This window comes from Podarcis vaucheri (assembly GCF_965113315.1).
Source record: "Podarcis vaucheri genome assembly, chromosome: 7".
Taxonomy (NCBI): domain Eukaryota; kingdom Metazoa; phylum Chordata; class Lepidosauria; order Squamata; family Lacertidae; genus Podarcis; species Podarcis vaucheri.
In genome coordinates, this window is record NC_138765.1 from 93,451,958 (window position 1) to 93,476,964 (window position 25,007).

At 48.7% G+C, this 25,007-nt stretch overlaps 1 protein-coding gene across 9 annotated transcripts in view; it reads left to right on the forward strand.

The window, feature by feature from the left end:
* The first annotated feature begins 7,384 nt into the window (after nt 1-7,384).
* Nucleotides 7,385-25,007, forward strand: part of ANK1 (ankyrin 1) — a 189,089-nt gene continuing 171,466 nt past the window's right edge. For all 9 annotated transcript variants that reach the window (XR_014221487.1, XM_082229684.1, XM_082229690.1 and 6 more), the window contains exon 1: nt 7,385-7,543. Coding sequence is in view for 8 of the 9 variants with exons in the window: in XM_082229684.1 (XP_082085810.1) it covers nt 7,418-7,543 (126 nt within the window). In the remaining variant the exon portion in view is untranslated. The remainder of the gene's footprint in view (nt 7,544-25,007) is intronic.

Sequence of the window (25,007 nt, forward strand, 5' to 3'; positions counted from 1 at the left end):
ACCTGAAGAATTTGGAGCAAATGATTCAGCAGGGGAAACACAGCCCAGAATAACTGAGGAGATAGCACAAGAATACTTGGCTAGTTTGGATGTATTCAAGTCTCCAGGGCCAGATGAACTGCATCCAAGAGTATTAAAAGAACTGGCAGATGTGATCTCAGAACCACTGGCAGTCATCTTTGAGAATTCCTGGAGAACAGGCGAAGTCCTGGCAGACTGGAGGAGGGCAAATGTTGTCCCTATTTTCAAAAAGGGGGAAAGAGAGGACCCAAGTAATTACCGCCCAGTCAGTCTGACATCAATACCAGGGAAGATTCTGGAGCAGATCATTAAGCAAACAGTCTGTGAGCACCTAGAAAGGAATGCTGTGATCACCAATAGTCAGCATGGATTTCTGAAAAATAAGTCATGTCAGACTAACCTGATCTTGTTTTTTGACAGAATTACAAGCCTGGTAGATGAAGGGAACGCAGTGGATGTAGCCTACCTTGATTTCAGCAAGGCATTTGACAAGGTGCCCCATGATATTCTTGTAAAGAAGCTGGTAAAATGCGGTCTTGACTATGCTACCACTCAGTGGATTTGTAACTGGCTGACTGCCCGAACCCAAAGGGTGCTCATCAATGGTTCCTCTTCATCCTGGAGAAGAGTGACTAGTGGGGTGCCACAGGGTTCTGTCTTGGGCCCGGTCTTATTCAACATCTTTATCAACAACTTGGATGATGGACTCAAGGGCATCCTGATCAAATTTGCAGATGACACCAAACTGGGAGGGGTGGCTAACACCCCAGAGGACAGGATCACACTTCAAAACGACCTTGACAGATTAGAGAACTGGTCAAAAACAAACAAGATGAATTTTAACAGGGAGAAATGTAAAGTATTGCACTTGGGCAAAAAAAATGAGAGGCACAAATACAAGATGGGTGACACCTGGCTTGAGAGCAGTACATGTGAAAAGGATCTAGGAGTCTTGGTTGACCACAAACTTGACATGAGCCAACAGTGTGACGCGGCAGCTAAAAAAGCCAATGCAATTCTGGGCTGCATCAATAGGAGTATAGCATCTAGATCAAGGGAAGTAATAGTGCCACTGTATTCTGCTCTGGTCAGACCTCACCTGGAGTACTATGTCCAGTTCTGGGCACCACAGTTCAAGAAGGACACTGACAAACTGGAACGTGTCCAGAGGAGGGCAACCAAAATGGTCCAAGGCCTGGAAACGATGCCTTATGAGGAATGGCTAAGGGAGCTGGGCATGTTTAGCCTGGAGAAGAGCAGGTTAAGGGGTGATATGATAGCCATGTTCAAATATATAAAAGGATGTCATGTAGAGGAGGGAGAAAGGTTGTTTTCTGCTGCTCCGGAGAAGCGGACACGGAGCAATGGATCCAAACTACAAGAAAGAAGATTCCACCTAAACATTAGGAAGAACTTCCTGACAGTAAGAGCTGTTTGACAGTGGAATTTGCTGCCAAGGAGTGTGGTGGAGTCTCCTACTTTGGAGGTCTTTAAGCAGAGGCTTGACAACCATATGTCAGGAGTGCTCTGATGGTGTTTCCTGCTTGGCAGGGGGTTGGACTCGATGGCCCTTGTGGTCTCTTCCAACTCTATGATTCTATGAAGCTGCCCCCTACGCAATCACACTACTTATCCATCTAGCTCCCTATTATTTACATTGACTGGCAGCCGCCCTCCAGGTGAGGCTCATGTTCAGACCACTTCATGCCCAAATAATATCCTCCTCTGCAGAAAGCTAGCATGCCAGGAAAAAGGGACCCAACTGAGCCATGATATCAAGATTTGCAACCCCAGACGAAAAGTAGGCCAGTCTCTCACCAGGTCAGACCCTGGACAGCTCCAAGAGACGGTTAGCTTTTTCTCCATAGCTCAGTGGCAGAGAATCTGCTTTGCCTGCTGAAGGTCCCAGGCTCAATCCCTGTCATCTCCAGGCTGCTGGAACCCCTGGAAAGCTGCTCCCAGCCAATGCTGCTCCCAATACTGAGCGGGGTGGACTAGTGGTGTTCCTCTCTTCGGTTGAGGCCCTTCACCGAGGGCCCTCCTTACAGAAAGCGCACTAGGCTGGCTGGAATTTGACAATGGCTGGAGGGCACCACATTGGGGATCCCTCATGGGATGGTTTGAAGGCTGGACAAGGGCTTAGGAGGCTCAGGTTCATTTTTTTAAAAATAAGTATTTTATTAAGTTTTCACAATAGAAGACAAAGAAAATACAAAATCACAAAAAACAATACAATACAAAAATACAAACATTAAACACATCAAAAGAAAAAGAAAAAAGAGATAAAAACACATATAATAACAAAAAAAAATCCCTCTTTCTTAATTTCTCATCTTCAATTAGCTTATTTTCCGGACTTCCTCACGTCTCCCATTCTTGTATCCCTTTTTAAAAATTAATTCAGCAAATTCATATCCTATTAATTTATCTGTTGTTAATCCAATCTTACATTTTACTTTGTTGCTAAAGCCCCTGCAAGTCATTTCAATGTCCTTAACATTCATAAATTTAACAGTATTTCTGCAAATAAATTTTAAATTTCTTCCAATCTTCCTCCACCGTCTCCTCTCCCTGGTCTCGGATTCTGCCAGTCAAGGAGGCTCAGGTTCAAATTCCCCTTCAGCCATAAAGCTTATTGGGTGACATTGAGCCAACTCTCAGCCTACACCAAAGGTGAAGATCCTGTGCCCCTCCCATGTTTGGGTGAATTTCCTATGTGGTAATCATGCATCCTGGGCTCTTCCAACTGGCTGCTCCTGCACTACAAGGGGGGCTCCAGCCAGTGTAGCCAATTGACAGGAGTGAGCTGGCAGTAAATCACAAGCTGGTGTTAAGTGTTGGAGTTAACTCTTTATTATCAAGAACACAATCTGCCCTGACTTGGCTTAGTATCAAGCCTAATGAGCACAGTAGCTCATACCTGGTAGATTCAGCTACCATACCCCATGGTTCAGTTGCCAAGACTGAAAGTCCCACCTCCCCTGGGTTTTCCCCAAGCAATCAGAGATTGTGCCTGTGTGAATCCAACGTCTTGTCAGGAGGGGGAGACACCCATGACTCTTCACCAGCCTGGCTCATGTCTGCCTCTTGGCCTCCCTCATCCGCCTCTCCTGCTTCAGCTTCTGCCTCTGAGTCTGGACTTATTTCTGCCACAGACTCCCCCAGCTCACTAAACCCTGTTACCTCTCCAGCCTCCAACACCTCCTCTTCCCAGTCTTCTTTCTCTAAGCACTCATTGTTGTCCCACCACCACTCCACAGGTTCTGAGCTTTCTTCCATAGGGGGTTCCCCAGCAGGGTCCTCCCACCTTGCCTCCAGCCAGTCCATGACACCAATGGTCAAGATTGATGGGAGCTATAGTTCAGAAACTCCTGAGAGCAACAAGGTCCATTTTTCACTGAGGGTGGGGGAAAGACCACACACACCAACTTGCATTCCTGGGAGAAAGGAGGGAAAGAAAGCTGATAAATGACATTTCACCCAATCCCATTGTGGGCTTCCCCTTCTTCCCCCAGCTGGGGGGCTGCGTGACCCCTGGGGCCACCTCCAGCTACCTCTCACCCTCCCGCTCTTAAGGGCACAGAGTAGGGCAGATGGCCTCCCATTATGGCTGCCTCTGCCTCTCCAGCAGTCAGCCACACCCTCTCTCCCTTGCCAGCTGGCTGCTCCTGGAAAGGACTCCACAGCCCTCGGGTGCAAATACTGAAGCCAAGATATTTGTGGCAAGGAGTAGCCATGATGAATTCCAATTAAAAACAAAGCCAAAATAAAGACAAGGAGCCCTTTTAAGCTTTGCCCCAGGCAGGGCACTTCTCTCCTGCCCCACAAATAACTTGCTGACAGTTTTGGAAAGGATCTCCAACACGACATGTGTGAGAGGCAGACCCAAGTCTGTGTGCATGGAAGACGGAATCCAAAGTGGGGTGATGCTGCTTGCTCTTTCCAAAGCTCCCCCACCTGTGTTTAGCAAGGCCAGCCAAACACTGTCCAATGGAAGATGTAAATAGTGTGGGAATGTTCAGAGTGGCAGGAGAAGTAATATTGTTTATTAATACCCTTCCTAACTTGTGCTAGCAAGTTCCTTTACTTAGCAGAGTTTACATTCCCCTTCTCACGCACAGCAGAAATCTGGTTGCAGACTTGTTAGAACCTCTTACTATTATGCAATTCAATCTCCCTCAGATTGAATTGTATGTTCCTGGTAAGATCCCCTTTTGAATCCCTCGTAAAAGAATAAAGACACCACAGTCTTATTCATACTCAATAAAAATAAAGTTTACTCACGATCAGGCAGAGCACAGCGTGATCCCTGAAGGCAGACTTTTGGCTTAAAGTTACAAACTTATACTAACAGGTTTATTAACAGGTTTATCTTGGATGATGGACTCAAGGGCATCCTGATCAAATTTGCAGATGACACCAAACTGGGAGGGGTGGCTAACACCCCAGAGGACAGGATCACACTTCAAAACGACCTTGACAGATTAGAGAACTGGGCAAAAATAAACAAGATGAATTTTAACAGGGAGAAATGTAAAGTATTGCACTTGGGCAAAAAAAATGAGAGGCACAAATACAAGATGGGTGACACCTGGCTTGAGAGCAGTACATGTGAAAAGGATCTAGGAGTCTTGGTTGACCACAAACTTGACATGAGCCAACAGTGTGACGCGGCAGCTAAAAAAGCCAATGCAATTCTGGGCTGCATCAATAGGAGTATAGCATCTAGATCAAGGGAAGTAATAGTGCCACTGTATTCTGCTCTGGTCAGACCACACCTGGAGTACTGTGTCCAGTTCTGGGCACCACAATTCAAGAAGGACACTGACAAACTGGAACGTGTCCAGAGGAGGGCAACCAAAATGGTCAAAGGCCTGGAAACGATGCCTTATGAGGAACGGCTAAGGGAGCTGGGCATGTTTAGCCTGGAGAAGAGGAGGTTAAGGGGTGATATGATAGCCATGTTCAAATATATAAAAGGATGTCACATAGAGGAGGGAGAAAGGTTGTTTTCTGCTGCTCCGGAGAAGCGGACACGGAGCAATGGATCCAAACTACAAGAAAGAAGATTCCACCTAAACATTAGGAAGAACTTCCTGACAGTAAGAGCTGTTCGACAGTGGAATTTGCTGCCAAGGAGTGTGGTGGAGTCTCCTACTTTGGAGGTCTTTAAGCAGAGGCTTGACAACCATATGTCAGGAGTGCTCTGATGGTGTTTCCTGCTTGGCAGGGGGTTGGACTCGATGGCCCTTGTGGTCTCTTCCAACTCTATGATTCTATGATTCTATGATTCTATGATCCCATAAGACAGATGACCTGGGGGACTGCTTGGCTGGCAGCCAGCAGCTCATTCCAGGAAGTTTGCAGGATGAAAAGAAGATGGAAGAAAGGGAGAGAGTGGCAGCATGCCTTGGCCTTTGATCAGGTCTGGCAAGGTCATGCCCACCCACTAGTCCCATGCAAGGAAGGATGCTCCAGGCCAGGAGGAACAGGAAATTGCGACTGGCTGGACCAAACATTCCCTTCCATGTACACTCTAGCAAAACAAGGACTGTTGTATTTGACTGCTCCCAGTGGATTACATCCCATAAATAGCTGCCCCCCCAACCTCCCAGTTGCTTTTAACCTTCCAGCCTATTTTGGCAGCCTGAGGTAGCTAGCAAATACTCTGCAGACTTCTCATGCCCCATATGCTTGTGGTTTCTGTTTAGCTTGGTGGGCAAATGGCTTGTGCAGACTGGCACAGCAAGGCAGGAAGCTGCCTTATACGGAGGCAGACCATTGATGTATCTAGCTCAGTATTGTCTACACCTGGAATGGGGCACCTGTGGTCCTCCAGATGTTGCTGGACTACAACTCCCAGCATCCTTTCTTGCATCAGTAGAGCCTGCTGGATCCAGTCAATGGCCCATCCGGTCCCACATCCTGTTCTCCAAGTGATCACCCAGATCCCTCCCCTCTGGAGTGATGGTGCCTTTGACGGTCACTGGATTCCAGTCTGGTTTGTGAAGGGAAGAGAAATGGTTGGCTTGGTTGATCAAACACCCTGTAAGATGGGCAGTCTGACTACTAGGCAAAGAGAGACAGCTGATTTTAGTCATGAAAGGGTAGCAAGCATTTATTATCCCCGTGTTGCAAGGCAGGTGCTGAGGATAATGGAACAGCTGCTTGTTGCATCATCCAGGTGAGCTCTGATGCGATTTCAGCCTGGGTCATGGCATGCTGATGCAGCCCAATCTGACGCATTTCAACTCACAAGCAAGTCCTGCTGAGTTACTCTCCAGTGACTATGCTTGGGATCCCAGCCTCCCCTACACTAGACGTGTGCCAAGGACCAAAGCCACTGTCTCCCCTCCCCGCTCCCTGTCGCCCAACTGGGTTTGGCCTTGGATCATGTGCCCAGTGCCCTGTTCGCACACAGAGAACCATTTCCTTCCTGGGGAGGAACTGGAATACTCTGCAAGGCATTTTGGGTCTTTCCTGACTGTGGCTTCTGTACACTTCTAAATTTCTACAAAAGAAAAACAAAACAGGCATGCCTTTTAGCATTCCATCCCCTCTACCATCTGAAAGCAGGGGGGCTATCTGCCCACAGCCTTGCCTGTTGAAAGCAGCAGAACTCTGCACCTGCTCAGGGACCCCATCTTTGCTTCATGATGTTCCAGAGTTGAGCCCATTCATTGAAAAGAGATGCTTAGGGGGCGGGCAGCCGAGGGGGCCCCTCCTCCTCTCCCCCCGGCGGCGAGCACAGAAAGAGCCCCTGCCAGATGGGCAGGTGGTGGTGGGCAGGAGCCGTCCCCTGCTTAGCCCAGGCAGAGACGCATCTGCATCGATTCCGATCCCATCCCGCCGCCCCCTCCCGCCGCTGCTGAGCGGTTAGTGGCCGCGCGGGGAGCATCTGAGCTGGGCAGACGCGCCACCGCAGCGGCATCAGCATCGGCGGCATCGGCAGCAACCCCCCCCCCCACTGCAGCGGCGGAGGCGGAGGCGCCCTACCTGCCCGCAGCCCGCCTCGCTTCGCCTGCGCAGGTGGCCCGTCGGAGCCGCCGCCTCGCCGCAGCCGGCATGCCGGGGGCCAGCTCGCCGGGCGGGCCGCCGGGAAGCGCGCACTGAAGCCCAGCCCTCGCGCCCCGCTGCGCGCCATCCTCCGCGCCCGGGCCGCCTTGCCCCTCGCCTCCCGAGCTCCTGGCGCGCCGCGCCCGCCTCCTGTCGCAGCAGCAGCAGCAGCCGCCTCTCCTCCGGCCGCGGCGCCGCTTCCCCTCCCGCGCGGCCGCGGCGCAGCTGCTCGGGCGCGGGGCGGCGGGACTGCAGTGGCCGCCGCCGCGTCGTCGTCGTCTGGGGCCGTCCTGGTCCTGGTCTGGGGCCGCGTGCGGGGCTGGTGCGGCGGCTGCTCGCCATGGCGCAGGCGGCCAAGCAGCTCAAGAAGATCAAAGACATCGAGGCGCAGGCCTTGCAGGAGCAGAAGGAGAAGGAGGAGTCCAACCGCAAGCGCAGGAACCGCTCGCGGGACCGCAAGAAAAAGGTGCGCAGGGCCCGGGCGCGCGGGGGGAGGGCTGGGGCAGGTGGAACCCCCTCCTGCAGATCCCGGGGGGCGGATGGGTCTGCGCTCTGGGGATGGGCCCGTGGGGAGTAGCTTCTCCCGGGCAAGTTTCTTTGGCGTGGCGGTGTTTTCCGAGCGCGCACTGGCTTTTGATCGGCCGCCTCTCCCTGGCCGCGCTGGAGTTTCCAGGCGCGCCGGACAGTGGAGCCCCGGGAAGGTCCTGGCTGGGGTAGAAGAGGGGCTGCGGTGGTGGGGACCCCTCCGCCCTCCACCCGCCTGTCCGAACATCTAGCCTTCTGTTGCCTCTAGTCTGGCGTCCAGTGGGCGAAGGTACCCACAGCTTAGAAGTCCCCATCTCCCGGCCAAGCGCGGGGCCTGCGCGACAGCTCCTGGGGGCTCCTCCTTCCCTTTCCGACTTGGGAGGCTGCAGGCGGACTAGTCCAGCCTTCCCCAGCCTGGCGCCCTCCAGCTGGCGGGGGCTGAGGGGAGGGTGCGGGGGCCATAAAGCAGCTTGGGGACCCTTCCCGGTAGTTCCTTTGGCAGGTCCCGGACTCCTCCCGGCTCTGGTCCATTTTGCCCGCGCTGGATGTTGTGCCCCTTCCTGCTCGTTCGTATATTTCCAGACGCTGCTGTTTTGCAGGACTCTCTAGTCCAGGGGCGGGAACTGGCGAGACTAGTGCCTCTCCAAATGGTGCCGGACTCCACTTCCCATCATGCTGACCATTGGCTGGTCTGACTGGGGCTGATGGGAGCTGGAGTCCCGCAAGGTCTGGAGGTCCACAGGTTTGCCTGGGCACGGGGCGGTGTTCTGCTGGCTGCCTCTTTGCATGGGGATAAGGATGCAAGGCAAGACCTGCTCGCCTGTTGTTCTTTCAGTGGCCGCCCGAAAGTCGCCTGAGACGGCATCAGACCATTGGTCCATCTAGCTCAGTATTTCCGACACAGACTGTCAGCAGCTCTTCAGGGTTTCCCAGCAATACCTGGAAATGCCCGCTAGGGATTGACCCTGGGACCTTCTGCCTCTGAGCTCCAGCCCTTCTCCTGCAGCATGAATCAGGCAGCTTAACCCCCCCTTGGCCTCTGGTCTTCAATGGTATACTTCCTCTGTGCACTGAAGCTCCATTGAACTATTATTGGCTAATAGATAGCTTTATGTGTTTCTCATTCACAAACTTACTCAGTCCTAATTATATGGCAATAGGGGCGGGGAGGGCTTTTGCTGGGGGCTCCAAATGCCAGGTATCCCATGATTAAACCTGAGACTGCATTTCTTTTCCTTTCCCTTTGTAGGAAGCTGTTCTTCCCGTTTCAGCTTAAGGAGATTGGATTCCCTTCTTTTGGAGGGGAAGTGAAATGATAGTTCCGCCCCCTTTAAAGGGCCAGCTGATGTTCATAATGCAGTATTCAGAGGTGAGATGAGGTGGCCGCCTGGGGCAATGGATTTTAGGTGTTGTTATTAGAATACCCCCCCCCCCGTTTCCATGTGCAGGTGTCATTGGGGGGGGCGTAGCTCAATGGCCGAGCATTTGCTCTACACACAGAAGGTCCCAGATGCATCCATTCATGGCCTTGAGATTCTGGAAAGCTGATGCCAGCAGCCATTGTAGGGGTCTAGACAATCTAAGTTAGATGGACCAAAGGTCCAGCTCTGTGCCACACAGGTTTATATATAAATGAACAGGAGCTGCTCCTGTTCCTTTCAGTTTCCGGGTGGATTATGATCCATGCTAATTAGTATGTGAGGCTGATGCCATTTGAATTTCCAGCCGATGCCTTAGCCTGACCCTTGCAGAGCATAAGCTTTTGAGTTGCACAGAATTGTTCCTCAGCCTGAAGAGAGTGGATGTGGGGAAAAGGAGGATGCAATCTTTGCCTGAAATTTGTTTCAGTCTTAAGATGGTCTTATCCTTGCTGGGAAACATCCATTCCCGCCTCCCTCTCTTTTTGAGATCATCCAGGAAGAGGATGATTTTTTTGTAATCCGAAGCTTGCATCCCATAGTGTGAATACTGGTTGATTCTTATTAAAAGTATTTTAAATCACACTGATTTGGGGCATCGTGGGTCAACACAGCTATCTCATTTTGATCATAGCAGGAATCTATCAAAGTTGCTTTAAGAATGAAATACTCTGGATGAAGACAGGGCTTTGAATTCAGTGTTTATATGCATCAGAAGTCTATGAAGATAATTTGTGTGAACAAGCTGTATTATAGCAAGTTTCTATATACACCGTCTCCTGGTCACCTATGGGGAGTCATAACCTTATACAGGCAAACAGACTTTTTTTTTAATGGCAAAGAAATCAGTCTCTTTCTACCTGGTGATACATTGCAAATGGCTAATGGGTGTGTGTGGGCAAACAGGCTAGGAATAAAACAAACCCTATATGCTAGCAGCAGTTTTGTAGTTGTACAGGCAATGACCAACTGAAATGTAAGCCCACATGCAAGCATTACGCTGAACCCAGAAGAGAGATGCCTGGAGGTCTTTGCATGGAGCATACATACAGAAAGGGAGAAAGGTTACAGTTGGTTTTCTTTGTTTCACTAGGTCCCACGTTTTGGAGTCTAGAGGGCCTGGAACCTCATTTCACCCAGTTCTTTCATTCATGCTTAACACCTGAGGCCTGCAGCATCAAGCAGCCTTTTTGCAAATGGAATGGTCCGTCGCAGTCAAAGACCACCCACAGAACTTTCATTACCATCTCATGTGTGCTTTTAAAGGAGTCTGTTCACACAGCCAGTGACAAATAGCCAAGTAGTGAGAAATCAGGTGATATGTGTGTTTCCATCCATGTGTCCATGCATGTTTTGAGGATGAAAACCGTTTCATCCATCCTCTGCAGTATTGCATTATAGACCAGTGTTTCCCAACCACTGTTCCGCGGCACACTAGTGTGCCGCGAGATGTTGCCTGGTGTGCCACGGGAAAAATAAAAAAATGTGAAAGATTTTTTTTTTAAAGTCAAATTTTCAATTGGGGCGCCGTCACTAGATGACCCCTGGGGTTCCCTCCCTCCCTCCCGCTCTGCGCCTCCCTCCTCCTCCTCCTCCTCCGGGGAGGCCCTTCCTGGCTCTCGGCCAAGGCTTGGCAGCTGCCACTCACTCACTCGCTCGCCCACCCATCCCTCCATCCCTGCACCCGGCCTCTCCCCCTCCGTCCCCAGCGCAGGGGCTGCCGGGATCCGTAGTCCCCTCGCCCTTGGGCTCCGCGCCCACGCGGGGTGCGCGAACTATGTTTCCCAAGCATGGCCTGGCGGGCCGGGCGTTTTGTTTGAAGCGCTCTTCTCCCGGCCATGGAATGAGCGCGGCGGCGGTGGCCGGGCGGGCAGGGGCTCTTCCGCGCAGACCCCGCGCAGCCTGCCTGCGCCCCCGCGGAGATCGGGCGGCAGGATGGAGCCCGGGGATCCCCACGGAGGCGGAGCGGCGGAGGCGGAGGCTGCCCCCCAGGTAGGGCTGCGTCGGGGGTTTTTTATTTTTGCAATGCTGCATCCGCGCCAGAGGGGACGCATCGGACCGCGGGGAGACCCCTTGGTGGGCGTGCAAGGCAATGCATGCGTGCAGGCGTTGCATGGAGTGCAGTGCAATGCAATGGCAACGCGGCGCCCTGCATGCATGCATGCAACTTCCACCGGCGCTCCGGACTTGGCAGGTGAGGGGGGTCCCCAGTGGGCGGCAGAGAGAGCCGGGAGGGCGAAGGGGAGCTGGGGGGAGCAGCGCTGCTCCCCGAGCCGAGCCCGGGGGGAAACTTCGGTGTCGTTGCGCCAGGTGTTGGAAGCGGAGGCTGGCGGGGGCCCCTCACCTGCAAAACCTGGTCGCCTCTCATATATTTCATGCATTGCATTCATCGCCCGCTTTCTCCTCCAAGGAGCTCCCGGGGGCGCGCGTGGTTCTCCCTGTGTTATCCTCGCAACAACAGCCCTGCGAGGTGGGTCAGGCGAGTGGCCCAAGGGAGCACCCAGGGATTGTCCTGGCCAGGTGGGGTGATTTGAACCCTGCTCTCTGCCCGGTCTTCGTCCTCATTTAGCCCCCACATGTGCATGACTGTGCATGACTGAGGTTTTCCCCCCTCGTCTTGGCTATGGTGTGAGTCTGTGCTGTTAATTAATGGGGTTCTGCCTTCGGAGAAGATGAGCCAGCCCTCAAGGAGGTGATTATGTAATTTGCTAGCAATTCATGTCCCTCCCGGCGTGACGCTGCGCGCTGACGTCACGGGGCTGTAATGGTGGTGTGCCTCGAGATTTTTTTCATGAAACAAGTGTGCCTTTGCCCAAAAAAGGTTGGGAAACACTGTTATAGACTTCCTCCAGCAATTAGATGCTGCCTGAGAAAATGTGAAACATCTTGGATAAATAGTTCATCATGTCAGTAAAGGGTAGGGAGAATATTTTCTCCCTCTGGGCTCCTTTATTCAGCCTGCTCCTCTCTTTATTTTATTTAAAATATTTTAATGTCACTTTTAGGGGCAAAAAGTCATCCTGAAGCAAGCATATGTGATTAAATCCAATGCAATCTTACATTTGAAATAAATAATAAAAGCCAGCACTAAATTAATAAAACCCATCCTGCCTGGAGGTACAAAAATCCAGAACAAAAAATTGGTCAAGATCAAAAGCAATCCCCTAAAACAGGTTTGCCAAAGGTAGGCACACAGGTGCAGACAGAAAGCCCTTTTGGATGCTACAGATTAGCTTGGTTAGTTTATTCAGAGGGTTAATGTTGCAGAAACAAATGTACTCTTTTCTTCATTTTGTTCCATTTTGGGTTGGAGCACGTTAGTCAGTTTTCAGGTCTAATTTTTTAGGTTATAAATCATACATAATATAGGAACATGAATGTTAATTTATATTTTTTTAAAAATAATATTTATTACTTTTAAACCTTACAAAAAGAAGAAAAGAAAAGAAAAAAGAAGAAAAAGAAGAAAAAACATACAGTACAATATATAAACAATACACAACACAACAATAACACATTAAACAAAACAAAAGCAAAAACAGTTCAAAAAACACACATCATACCATCTCAATATCCTCTCTTTCATTCCCTTGTTTCATCGACCTCCTCTCACCTCCCCTTTTGTATTCCATTTCTATTAATTATTTCAGCAAATCCTTTCCATCTTTCTCTATTTTCTATCATATAATTATCTTAACATATTTTAACCTTATTTTCCATTAAGACTATAATACTTATTTATACTTAATTCCTTAAAACATTTCTACTAAAGCCATATAATTTCCTTCCAACATTTTTCTAACACTCATTAATTTTGCAGTATTTCTGTAAATAGTCTTTAAACTTTTTCCAATATTCTTCCACCGTCTCTTCTCCCTGGTCTCGGATTCTGCCAGTCCTTTCCGTCAATTCCATATAGTCCATCAACCTGGTGATCTTCTGTCCAAGGCTCTTAACTCTTTTACAAGTCCCTTCTGCGAGTCAAGTTATCAATTTTTATAATCATCACATCTGTCTTCCTATGGAGCTGTTCCAGTGAGTCATTAATCTTACATAATGCAACCACTAAGGCTTCTTCTGTCAACATTCTTAACAGTCCAAGGTCAATCCCAGATTCTCACGGTCTTGTCTTACAGCTGGAAATTCCCCGCTCAGCTCATGTAACAATTTCGAAGGCTTCCTCTAGGGGGAAACAATTTCTATTTGTATCAATCCTTTTAAGCACAGTTCAAGCAATAAAGTTAGTTTCAATTTTCAATTACTTTTACTCCTTTTTAAACGCAGAAGGAGACAATGGAAACAATGTATTTCTCTTCTTTAACTTACTGTCAACAAACGATCTATTCACAGTCAATGAGCATATCCAAAACTTCAGTCTTACTAGCAGCCCGTTTCCAGGTTCAGAGCGGTGGTAATTTGACTTTCTTCACTCTCTCCTGCAGGCTTACGCGGTCTAAAAATCCCCCCCCCTCCTCCTGCTTCCAAGGGGGGTTTGATGATTTTAGCCGATGGAAGTTTAATCCTTTATGAAAAGCTTTCCAAGACTTTAGCTTGCAGCCTTTTTGCTCCAGTCTATTTACAAAAGGGGGAGGCGGACTTCCTGTTTGAAACCTCCCCGTTTCGGTACCAAATTAAGACTTTTAAAAATCCAATTTTCCATTCTACTCACGAGTAGTGGTTTTAAAATCAAATTGTCCACAGGAAAAAGTCAGCGCTCTCCGGCAACAGCAATGCGGCTTCACTCCGTGAAAGAAGCAGTCAATTCGAAGCACCCCACATCGCTCTGGATCCCCGAAACCGGGTTTCCCCCGCGAGTAGGGGAGGCGCAAAAGGTGCCAGCCGAATCCCACGTACACAGGCTTCTCCCGCCTGTGATTTTTTTGTGGGTGTCCGCCTTTGCCGTGGCGGCCAGACCCTAATTTCCATGAAGCGAATTCCTCCCGATCAGAGGAATTCAGCCATTACCGGAGGCGCTAACCCGGAAGATGAATGTTAATTTATATCCTCTTGCCATATATTCATGTTATATTATATTCAGTATTAGCAGCCTATGCAACATGCTGACTTGGCTGGCTAGAGTCTTCAGACTTAAACCAGACACACAAATTGGTCTTTAATGCTAAATAGAATACGAAAACATGGGAAAGAAGATCCACATCCTGATCTCCATTCTTGGGCACCACACATAGGAAAGGCCATAGCGCAGCAAGTGCTGAGCACCTGCGCTGCCTGCAGAAGCCCCAGGTGGGTCGGCAGTCCTGGGCTCAGTGGATCAATGCTCTCCCTGAGGATTGAGGCGGCTTCCTAGGCTCCATGTCAGGGTTTGCCCAGGAAATTTTGCTGCCTGAGGCAGAATTGCAGCTTGTTTCTCCCCACCAACCAGATCAAGGCGCCTGGGTCTTAAGGCGGGTCAGGCTGCTTTAGCAACTTGAAGCAGAACATCCTACAAGTGCCTCTCAACAGCATCACCACCACCATATTATTATTTCCTATAACTAATATAAATTTCTAAAATTTTGCTGCCATTTCATGACACCCAACCACTTACCTGAGGCCACCACCTCATTTTGGGTTGGAGCACGTTCTTTGCTTATGTCTATTGACAAACAATGCCTTGGTATGGAGGCAGGTTTTTGGAGGGCCATAGCAAAGCTTATTTGACTCCTGCCAGCTTCTGGGTTCTTTGAAGTTCTCGTCTTTGCTTCTGTCTTGTTGCTATGAGTTCCAGTGACTAATTTCCCAATCACTGTTACACTGTTCCTTCTTTTCCATTTTGTTCTATGAGTCTTAAGAGGGAAGGAAGCACAGCATCTACTTCTCTGCTGGGCAGTGTTCCATACATACAGTTGATGTAGGTGTAGAAAAAGAACAGTTAAGAAAGACCACAAATGTTCATTAACAGATTGGGAATAGTGTAGAGAAAGCACAAAGCAGATGTGGTGGGAAAGACTCTTCCATTGCTTTAGAACTCACCTAAGTAAATTGATGAACAGAAGAGAAATTTAAATGACATATAGGAGGGCTGGTCTAGAATAGCTGATTTTAGCCATGGTATTTAGAGCTTCCATGATCAGATCCACTCTACCATTTGCTGGGTGAAAGAATTGCCAAGAGCCTACTGCATGTGAGCTTCGCATAAACAGCTGGTCGGTCGCTGGTTGGAGTAGGCAGTGGTTATTTTTATTTTATTTATTTGCAGATATGTAAACTGTTTCACAACTGAAAGTTACCAAATTGGTGTACAATAAAATGAGATAAAATAAAAAAGATTCAAAACGCAGTGAACTAACAGCGGTAAACCCATTTCAATAATTATTCCCTAAAATGACTGGTCACACTTCAGGGAAAGCCCTCTTAAATGCAAATGTCTCCAATAGGCTTCTAGATCACTAGGCACTTGCCTAATTTCAGTTGGTAACTGATTCCAGAGGGCTGGAGCTGCAACACTAAAAGCCTGATTTCTAGTGCATATTAAGTATAGTTAGACAGACAGACCGTTGGCTCTAACCACCAGGACTACCAGTTGGGTAGCTTCTAAGAGCTGCATTCCTTCTGTTGATTAAAGGCAGATTCGCACAACCAGTGTTTCAGTCATTTTGTGTGTGCATGTGTGTGTTTTTGTTCATGTCAATTCGTTGCTACATGCTCAAGTTACAAACTTTATTCAGGGCTCAACTTTTCTGCAGGAGGCTGTGATTCATAATTAAGGACTTTCACTAGATCAGACTTGCTGAAGCCAGTGGCTTGGAATTATTTATTTTTAAAATGTCTAAACTGTTCTCCAGGGCAGTGTGTAGAATAATATCAATAATAAAATATGATAAAAGCAAAGTATAAGCCATCATAAGGTGACAGAGAAAAATCAAATACAGCCTCTTTAGGATATCTGGGCAAAGCAGAAATTATTTAACCCGGTACTGAGAAGATAATTATGTTGACATGTCAACTGAAAAAAATTAAAACCTGATGTGTGAGTGGACAGCATCACTTTCCAGCATGTATTGGAAGTGAATTTTAAAACAGTTCTGGTCATTGCAATTGCACAGCCTTCATTATTAATTAAATATATTGATTGCTCTTTTGTTTTTTTTACCAAGGTAACTCAAAACTACTTTCAGTATATAAACAAATATTTTTTTTAAAGGGAGGTTTAAAACATTCCACCTGCTCCATAATTAAGAGACAAAGGCCAGAAGCTGCTGGGAGTAGGATCAATGTGGGTCAAAGTAAGTTGACTGCAATCTGTTTCATGATTCTGGAGTCCAGCAGTGACCAGGGCATCAGATTGGAGGCTAAGGAGCTGGGCTGGTGGATAGGGGGCCACTGAACCCGAGGCTGGCAGCCAGGAACACCCTGTGAACCAGGAGCCAAGACTCTCATACAGTAAGTGCCTTGCCCTGGGGAACCAGGTGCATCCAACTGTGTTCCCTGGGAGCACACCAGGCAGGAGGCTACAGAGCACGGGAGAAGTGTCCATCTCCAGTCAGAGGGCTGGCCTTTAAGAGACTTCAGTTTCCCAAACAGGTGTAGCCTCAGAGAGGCAGACTGGAGGCAGAGGCTCCCAAGACTTCAGTTCTCTTCTAATCCTTGCTGGAGCAAGTGGGTGGCTAGGCACTCTCCCTGCTTCTGGGCCAGTTGACCTGTGGGCTTCTCTGCAGAATGGGAACAAGTCAGCCTGAAGCTGTGTGAATGTCAGAGAAATCCTGCTTCTCACAGGATTTTTCTGGAAACTGGAGAAAGGGCAATATGTTTCTAATGGTCCTCCACACACCCTAAAGCAACCCCAGGAGACCCACGATTGCAAGAGTTCTGATTTCAGGTTATGTGCTTGTTTGTGGCTAAGCAGGTTCTTACCTCCATCAGAAGACCCAATATCCATTTTCAGTTCAGGGACACTTGATCCAGGGACTGTTTGTGTGTGTGTGGGCCTATTCCAACCTGTTTTTCTTAATAGTGACACAGACCATTCATAACATAGGTATATTCTTCACAACTGTGAGCAGGGCAGTGGGCTGGGGTAAGTGAAGACAAGCTGAGACAATTAGCTATAACTCCTGCTCAGGCTGCACAGAAAAAGCATTTTGGTTCCAGAAATTCATTCTGATTGTGCAGATAAAATGTAACTGATAGAATTCTACAAGATGTGGCATTAGTGTGTGAAAACAGTTAGGACCCCAAGCTTCCCAGGTATGCACTTCCAGATGCTGGTGATGTCACGCACCATCCTGGCAGTGCCCAAGCAGCTTCACTTGGTCACAAGTGGCCAATAGGCAGGTGCAAAATATACCTGGTACCTGGCTAATTTTGAACACTGATTTGGCAAAAAGAAATCTGCAGTTTTGCAACTGTCAAGTATATTCTGTTTGATCTGGGCTGATGCTGTTTTGAAGATGACTGCTGTCACACATAAATCCCATAAATCTCAAGAGCAGTCTTCTCATTGAGAAAACTGACCCCGTAGTGGTTGTCCTGGAACTTGGTGCTGCCAGGGGACTGTGATATGCAGACATGGAAACTTCTGTAAGTTGGAAGAGGGGTGGCCTGTTTTCCTCCCATTTAGGCTACCAGTGTGCTGCAAATGGCTAAATGCATCTGCTGGCAGGTGGGCTACTCCACCATTCCATTGGAACAAGCTGCTTGGTTGCTTGGTCCTGACATATGACTGGTGACTGACAGGTGGAAGTCCCGTCCATCTGCCAAAGTTGGTCCCCAGCAGATAAAGACCAGGCCAAGAAAGTTCTCCACTCATTCAGCAACAGATCTGAAGGGAAAGGCCTGTTTTCCTTCTGCATGTTAAGCACTAATAAGTGGCTGAGAGAGTTGAAGAAGAAGAAGAGTTTGGATTTGATATCCTGCCTTTCACTCCCTTTAAGGAGTCTCAAAGCGGCTAACATTCTCCTTTCCCTTCCTCCCCCACAACAAACACTCTGTGAGGTGAGTGGGGCTGAGAGACTTCAGAGAAGTGTGACTGGCCCAAGGTCACCCAGCAGCTGCATGTGGAGGAGCGGAGACGCAAACCCCGTTCCCCAGATTATGAGACTACCGCTCTTAACCACTACACTACATTGGCATGGCCTTTGGTGTTTGAGATGTGCTGCAAATCCCGGGCACTCAGGTGACTCCTAACTAGGCCAGCAACTCTCTGGAGCTGGGCTGCAATGCAGCCAGAGGCAGCATGTTGAATCCACACACCCCGCCCATTTGTAGGAATTAAATCCATGTCATGGGTTCCAGAGAGCTTCGTGAGAGAGAGCAGATCTCTCTGTGGGTTCAACTTATAGCTACTGGCATTGGCAATAAAACATTGTTATCAAGAAGCCCTATTAAAATCATGAGCAGCTGGAAGGGGTGATGCTGGTAAAAAAATGGGATGACAAGGTTGCCTTGTCAGAGGGCATTCTGAAGGTGAAGTAGAGCACAGGGAAATAAATGATTCCCAGCAGATTAGAACCCAGAAGAGTTTCTGAGACAGTTATTTTAGTCTGGCTTCCAGGAGGTTGGGCAGAAAGAGGCAAGCGCAGTCTTTTGGTGATGTGTGCAGTGAGATTTGCCGAATCAGGCTTCTCACACCCTCCTGGCTTTGTTGGGCTACCACCTCCTCCAGCCATAGGCAGCAGAGCCAAACTACACTACAACTCCCACCACCCCTGATGATTGGCCATGCTGGCTGGTGCTGATGGAAGTTGCAGTCCAAGAATATTTGGAGGCCCCTAGGGCTGGCACAGGCCATTCCTATGGAGAGCTGCAATCTGCTTCCTGATCTCTCTCCACCTTAATTTCCATGTTGCTTTGGCCCCCTTAGTTGAGGCTAAAACTTGCTAGTTGCCCAGGCCCGAGTCATGCCCAGGCTCAGGTGCCTGCCAGTGAAGAGCTGCCAAGTACCCGGCACAGAGGAGGTGTCATAGAGGCAGATGGCAAGGGGGACGGGCAGAGAGAGAACAAGTATTCCCTTAGTGCAAGGGTGGGGAACTCCAGCTCCCATCAGCCCCCCCAGCTAGACAGGCCAATGGTCAGGAATTCTGGGAGCTGGAGCCCCGCAATGTCTGAAGCAACAGTAGGTTGGCCCCCCTTCGCCTTCCCCAGGCTGAGGAAATGTTAGAGACTTTATAGGCACACAGTAGGTAATGATATGGGCTTGGCTCTTGGGAATCACCTAACTCCCATGATCAGGAGGGTTCTGACTTGTAAGTGTACCTATAAGAACATAATTACCTAGGTCCATAGAAGAGAGGAAGCAGCCTCCTGCTGAGTTACTCCGTTGGTCCATCTCCTTCTGTATTGTCCTCACAGACTGGCCGCCCCCCTCCAGAGCTTCAGGCAGGGGTCCCTCCCAGCCAGCCCTACCCGGAGATGCCACTGCAGATTGAGCCTGGGACCTTCTGTCTGCAGAGCACGGGCTCCTCCTCTGAGCTGAGGCTCTTCCTTCTCATCCAGCTTTCTGTTTAGCCAGCAAGGTGTGTCTAGGAACCCCTGAAGTAGAGCATAAAGAAACAGTTCTCGCCTGTTGCTTCCTTCCAAACAGCTGGTATTCAAAGGTAGACTGCTTCTGAAACAGGAGCTTCTGTAGAGCTATCATGGTTACTTATAACTGATAGATAGTCATAGAGACTGTACTTTGCATGCAGAAGGTCCCAGGTTCAGTGTTTGGCATCTGTGGTACAGGAAGCCTGGCTGGGCATGATCTGCTCCCTGAGTCCTTAGAGAGCCCTTCCCACCCAGCTAGAATAAACCAGACGTCTCCAACCTGGCACCCACCTGTAGCGCAACGCATCTGGGGATGGCTAGGGCACCATGCAGTTGCTACATTGCTTGCTTGTACCATTCCTGGAACTGGGATGAGTGCTTTGCAAATTTATCAGTATTTCTTGACCCACCTTCTCTCCTGCATGTCCAGAGTCTTGAGTCCGTGGCACAAGTCCCCTTGCCCTGTGCGCTTCTTATTTACATGAGGTGCCATGGCACTTTCCCCCCTCCCCAGCTTGACACGAGCTGGGTCACGCACCTGGCTGGAAGCCCATCTTTTGTGTGTTAAAGTGAGGCATCTGGTGGGCAGAGCCATCCGAGGGCTTTGAAAGAATGACAGTGAAGCTATTAAGGCACCAGACAAGTCCCAAGAGTCGTGGAAAATGCAGGAGGAACAGAATTTCCTTGTGAATCAGCAACATTTTTATGAACCCTGGCCAACTCCTCCATTTATTTTTTGCAACTGAGTAATTTGCATGACCGGCTCCGGCTGCCCAAGCCGCACAACGGGAGCATTTTCTTCTTCTTTTAAGCTTTGAAGTTAAGTTGGTATGATAGTTACATGCCTCGTTTAATAGAAGAGCATAGCAAAACTTGTTTCTGTGTCCCCAAACCCTCTTTGTGCGTGACTCCATGCACATGCTAAATGCACGGGGTGCGGCCGTGTTTCCCCCTGACATTGCTGCATTGGCCTTCTCCCCCCTCCCCCCAGCACATGTGCATTCAAGGGGAATGTGTGAAAAATATTGCCCATGCGCATTTGGTGGTGTGCATGGAGATGTTTCACTTTGTGGGCACTCCAGGGGGATCAGGACCCTGTATTGCCTCTTGGTAATGTGAGTGTGTTGTGGGTGCAGCATTGGTGTGGGGGCAGGTGGGTGGGGCTGGGGGGGCGCTCAGTGGGGTTCTTTGTGCATTTAGTGCAGGTGTGGGCAGAAGTTAAATCTGGACCTACCAGGAGATTCACAGCAGATCAATAAGGGTTTCTGGCTCCTAGTTTGCTTAACAATGGCAGCAAAAAAATGACCCCCTGCTCTCTTATGTGGAAAGGAGGACAACTTGGAGTTACTGGCAGATGAGTTTTTGAATGGAAAGACCTCAAAGTCCTGGGCTCAGAATTCCCCTAATTCTTCATGTGTGGCTGGCTTACACCTGGCTCTGCTTGGTGGATCTTGCAATTCTGAGGGGGAAACCTAGTAGATTCCACAGGCACCATGGTTTAGTGTATGTGTAGAGGCACATGAGATTAATTCTGCTCCCCACTTTCCCCTCTTTCGCCCTGAAACTCCGCACCCCAGACTCCATCATTGCAGAACATGGATCCAGTAGCAGACAGTACAAACTGCTCTCTTCAAAGAGAATAGCAGAAGAATAGGCAACGATAGGGGGAATGTATTGTTATTATTACTATTACTATTTTTATTTAAATTTATGACATGCCCTTCACCAATAAGGTCCCAGGGTGGGTTGCATCAATTTGAGAATTAAAAATAGTTATAATATTTATCATATTCACAAGAACAGGATGGGTCCCGAAAACACACATCTTGGGTGGCCAAGGTGGCAAAGAAATGCTTCTTCAGCATTCTCCGGAAGCTGTGGAGAATCCAGATGCGCCTCTGTGGGGAGGGCATTCCACAACTTAGGGGCTCCTCAGAGAATGTCCTCTCCTGGGCCACCCCTCACCCCCAAAAAAAAACTTCTGAGGGGGTTGAAACTGCCAAGAGCTCTCCCTCCGTTGATCCTAATACTCGGGGTGGGGGTCTGTAAGGAAGGAGACTGTCAAGTACTGGGGGCCTAAGTCATCGAGGGCTTGGGATGCTAATGTGAGCACTTTAAATTGGGTTTGGAAATGTGCTGGCATCTGATGAAGCTGCTTGAGAAGTGGGGTTACGTGAGTTCGAAAAGCAACCCTGGCCAATAATCTGGCCACTGCATTTGGACCCGATGAAGTTTCTGAGCTGTCTTTAAGGGCAGCCGCACCCTTAGCATTTCTGTGAGCCAGACTGGGGGAGGAGGAGGAGGGGGAGTCTGGCCTGTGCCCCTTGATGAGTTGTGCCGGCTCAAGCAGGAGGGCAAGCGCTGCGCCTGGTGGCTGCATGGCTGCCTTGGCTGCTGTGCTGCTCTGTGCTAAGCAAGTTCAATGCCCACCTGATGCTCCTCCAGGGTCAGGGCCAGCCTGATTAGCAGTGAGTTGGAGAGTCAGGGGCGGAAGATAAAGGGGAGGGGGTCTCCAGGGATAGACTTTCTCCCCCCTGACACAAATGTCATTTGGGAACAAGTTTTTGTGTATCTATTTTTATTGCCTGGAAGTGAGTTTGCAAAAAGAAAGGGAGAGAAACTCGTGCTGGAAACTCGTCGGCCAAATGCTTAATTTGGCAGTCAAATAGATGCAGGAAAACCCATTCTTAAACAGTGCTGCTATTTATATATGGCACTCTTAATCGGCTGCATGTTAAACTGTCCCAGGGTTCTCCCTCTTGCTTTCCAGATTCACTCTGACAAGTAAACACATGAAACACATGAAGGAAGGTTCCATCCTTCCGAAATGCTGTGGCAGATGAATGAGAGTAGACTGGGTAGAGAATGGCACTATAGATATAGCCTTCAATGAGGCCTGTGCATAGGGGACAGTTGCAAGGCTGCCTCTGCTAGAGTGTCTGCTTTGATTCCTAATGCAGAATGCTTCTGAGCAAGGCAAAGTGACTTTCCTTTGAATAGGAAATGTTTCCTTGCCTTTCAGGAGACTCAGTGTGCTGCAGAAGATGTAACCTGCACACACGCCCCCAGCTGGGCTGCTTGAGAGGCAGCCTAGATGGAAGAATGAGGGGAAGGGCTGTGGAACATCTGCCATGCAAGCTGTGGGCACCAGGATCAGTCTCCGGCATTGCCAGGTAGGGCTGGGAGAGATTCTCTGCCAAAAACTATGGAGTGAGTTGCTGCCAGTCAATGCAGACAACGCTGAAGTAGATTGGCCACTGAGTCTTTCTAAAGTATCAAGAGAGGCTTGACTTCCACTTTGAGTTGGCTTGGTTGCCTGTGCTATGAATGGGACCCCTCACCCCAGACACATCCATGCAGCTTAAGGAGCAGAGGCTCAGGAAGAAGTTTTTTGTGTAGTTTACAGTGTGCACACATATTCTGCACCACAGATACATCCGGGGATTGTATGCTGCCTTAGTGCATATGTGTACACTGTGGTAAAATGCATATGCACACAAATGGCAATAACTGATTAGTTAGAATTCACCCCCCACCCACCTACCCAGATGTTGGTTTTGAATCTCTCTGATCTGCCAACAGCCCCCAAAGCAAAACTTGACAGGTATTAAAGTTCTGTCTGGGTGGCATCTGTGTGCAAGCAGCAAAGTTGTGATTGCACCATAGATCACCCCTGTGTGGTGCATAGGTCACATGACTTGGTTGCACACTGAGCCAAAGGTGGTGTTTAGCTGAGGTGCTGTATGTTTGAGATGAGGCCCATTGAAGATGGTATGACGAAGATGGATTCTGGTCTGCACCCAGCATTCAGGGCAGCTGTGTCTCTGCCTCTGTGGACACAGAGGTGGCCCCAAACGAGCTCCTGCCAACAGTCGGTCATAGGTTAGTTTCAGACTAGAATTCATGAAGAGATAAGAACCTTATCTATAGCCCAGAATTAAAATATGATACTGTCTTGTGACTTTTCCAGACACACTGAATGTGCTCTGAATGGAGATGTTAAAATACTCGAAGAATAAGCAAGTGGTAGGTCCTCTGCATGGAGAAGATGAAGAGATGCTGTTGGGTGACAGAGAAAAGGTGGAATTACTCAACACTTACTTTGCCTCTGCCTTCACCCATAAGGAAAGCAATGCTCAACCTGGTGATATAAGGAGGGAGCTGCAGCCCAAGATAGGAAAAGGGAACATCTACTTACTTAAAATGAATTCAAATCTCCAGGGCATGATAAGCTGCATCCAAGGGTAATAACGGAGCTTGCAGGTGTAATCTCAGAGTCTTTGATCTTTGAGAATTCTTGCAGAACCGGTGAGGTCCCTACAGACTGGAGGTGGGCAAATATTGTCCCCATCTTCAAAAAGGGGGGTGGAGGGAGACGACCCAGGAAACTACTGACTGGTGAGCTTGCCGTTGATACCAGAAAAGATCCTAGAATAGATAGTTCAGCAGTTGGCCTGTGAGCACTTAGAAAAGGATACTATAATTACTAAGTCCTAGCATGGGTTTCTCAGAAATGTCATGTCAGACGAATCTCATTTCCTTTTTTGATGGAGTTACAAGCTCGGTGGATCAGGGGAATGCTGTGGACATAGTGTATCTTGATCTCAGTAAGGCTTTTGACAAGTCCCCCACGATATTCTTGGGAGCAAGCTAGTAAATGTGGGTTGAACAAGGTAACTGTTAGGTGGATTTGTAGCTGGTTGACTGGCTGAACCCAAAGAGTACTCATTAATGGTTGCTTGGCATCCTGGAAAAAAGTGACAAGTGGAGTGCTGCAGGGTTCTGTCCTGGGCCCATTGAAGTTCAACATTATAAATGACTTGGATGAAAGAATTGAGGGGATGCTCATTAAATTTGCAGATGACACCAAACTGGGAGGGGTAGCTAATGCCGCAGAAGACAGAATCAGAATTCAGAATGACCTTAACAGATTGGAGAACTGGGTGCAAGCTAACAAAAGGAATTTCATTAGGGACAAATGCAAGGCTCTGCACTTAGGCAGGAAGAACCAGATGCACAAATTTAATATGGGGTGTGCCTGGATTGTGAGTAGTACACATGACAAGGATCTAATAGACCACAAGCTTAACATGAGTCACAGTGTGATGCAGCCAGGGGGGGGGGGAGCTAATGCTATTCTAGGCTGTATCCACAGAAGTCTAGTGTCCAGACCAAGAGAAGTAATAATCCCACTCTCTTCTGCCTTAGTCAGACCACACCTGGAATACTACTGTGTCCAGTTCTGGGCAACACAATTTAATAAGGATGTTGACAAGCTGGAAGGTGTGCAGAGGAGGGCAACCAAGATGATGAGGAATGGTTGAAGGAGCTGAGTATGTTTAGCCTGGGAAAGAGAAGATTGAGAGGAGATATGAGAGCCCTCTTCAAATATCTCAAGGGCTGCCACATGGAAGATGAAGCAAGCTTGTTTTCTCCCACTCTGGAGGGTAGGACTCAAACCCATGACTTCAAGTTACAAGAAAGGAGATTCTGACTAAACATGATCAAGAACTTTCTGTTGGT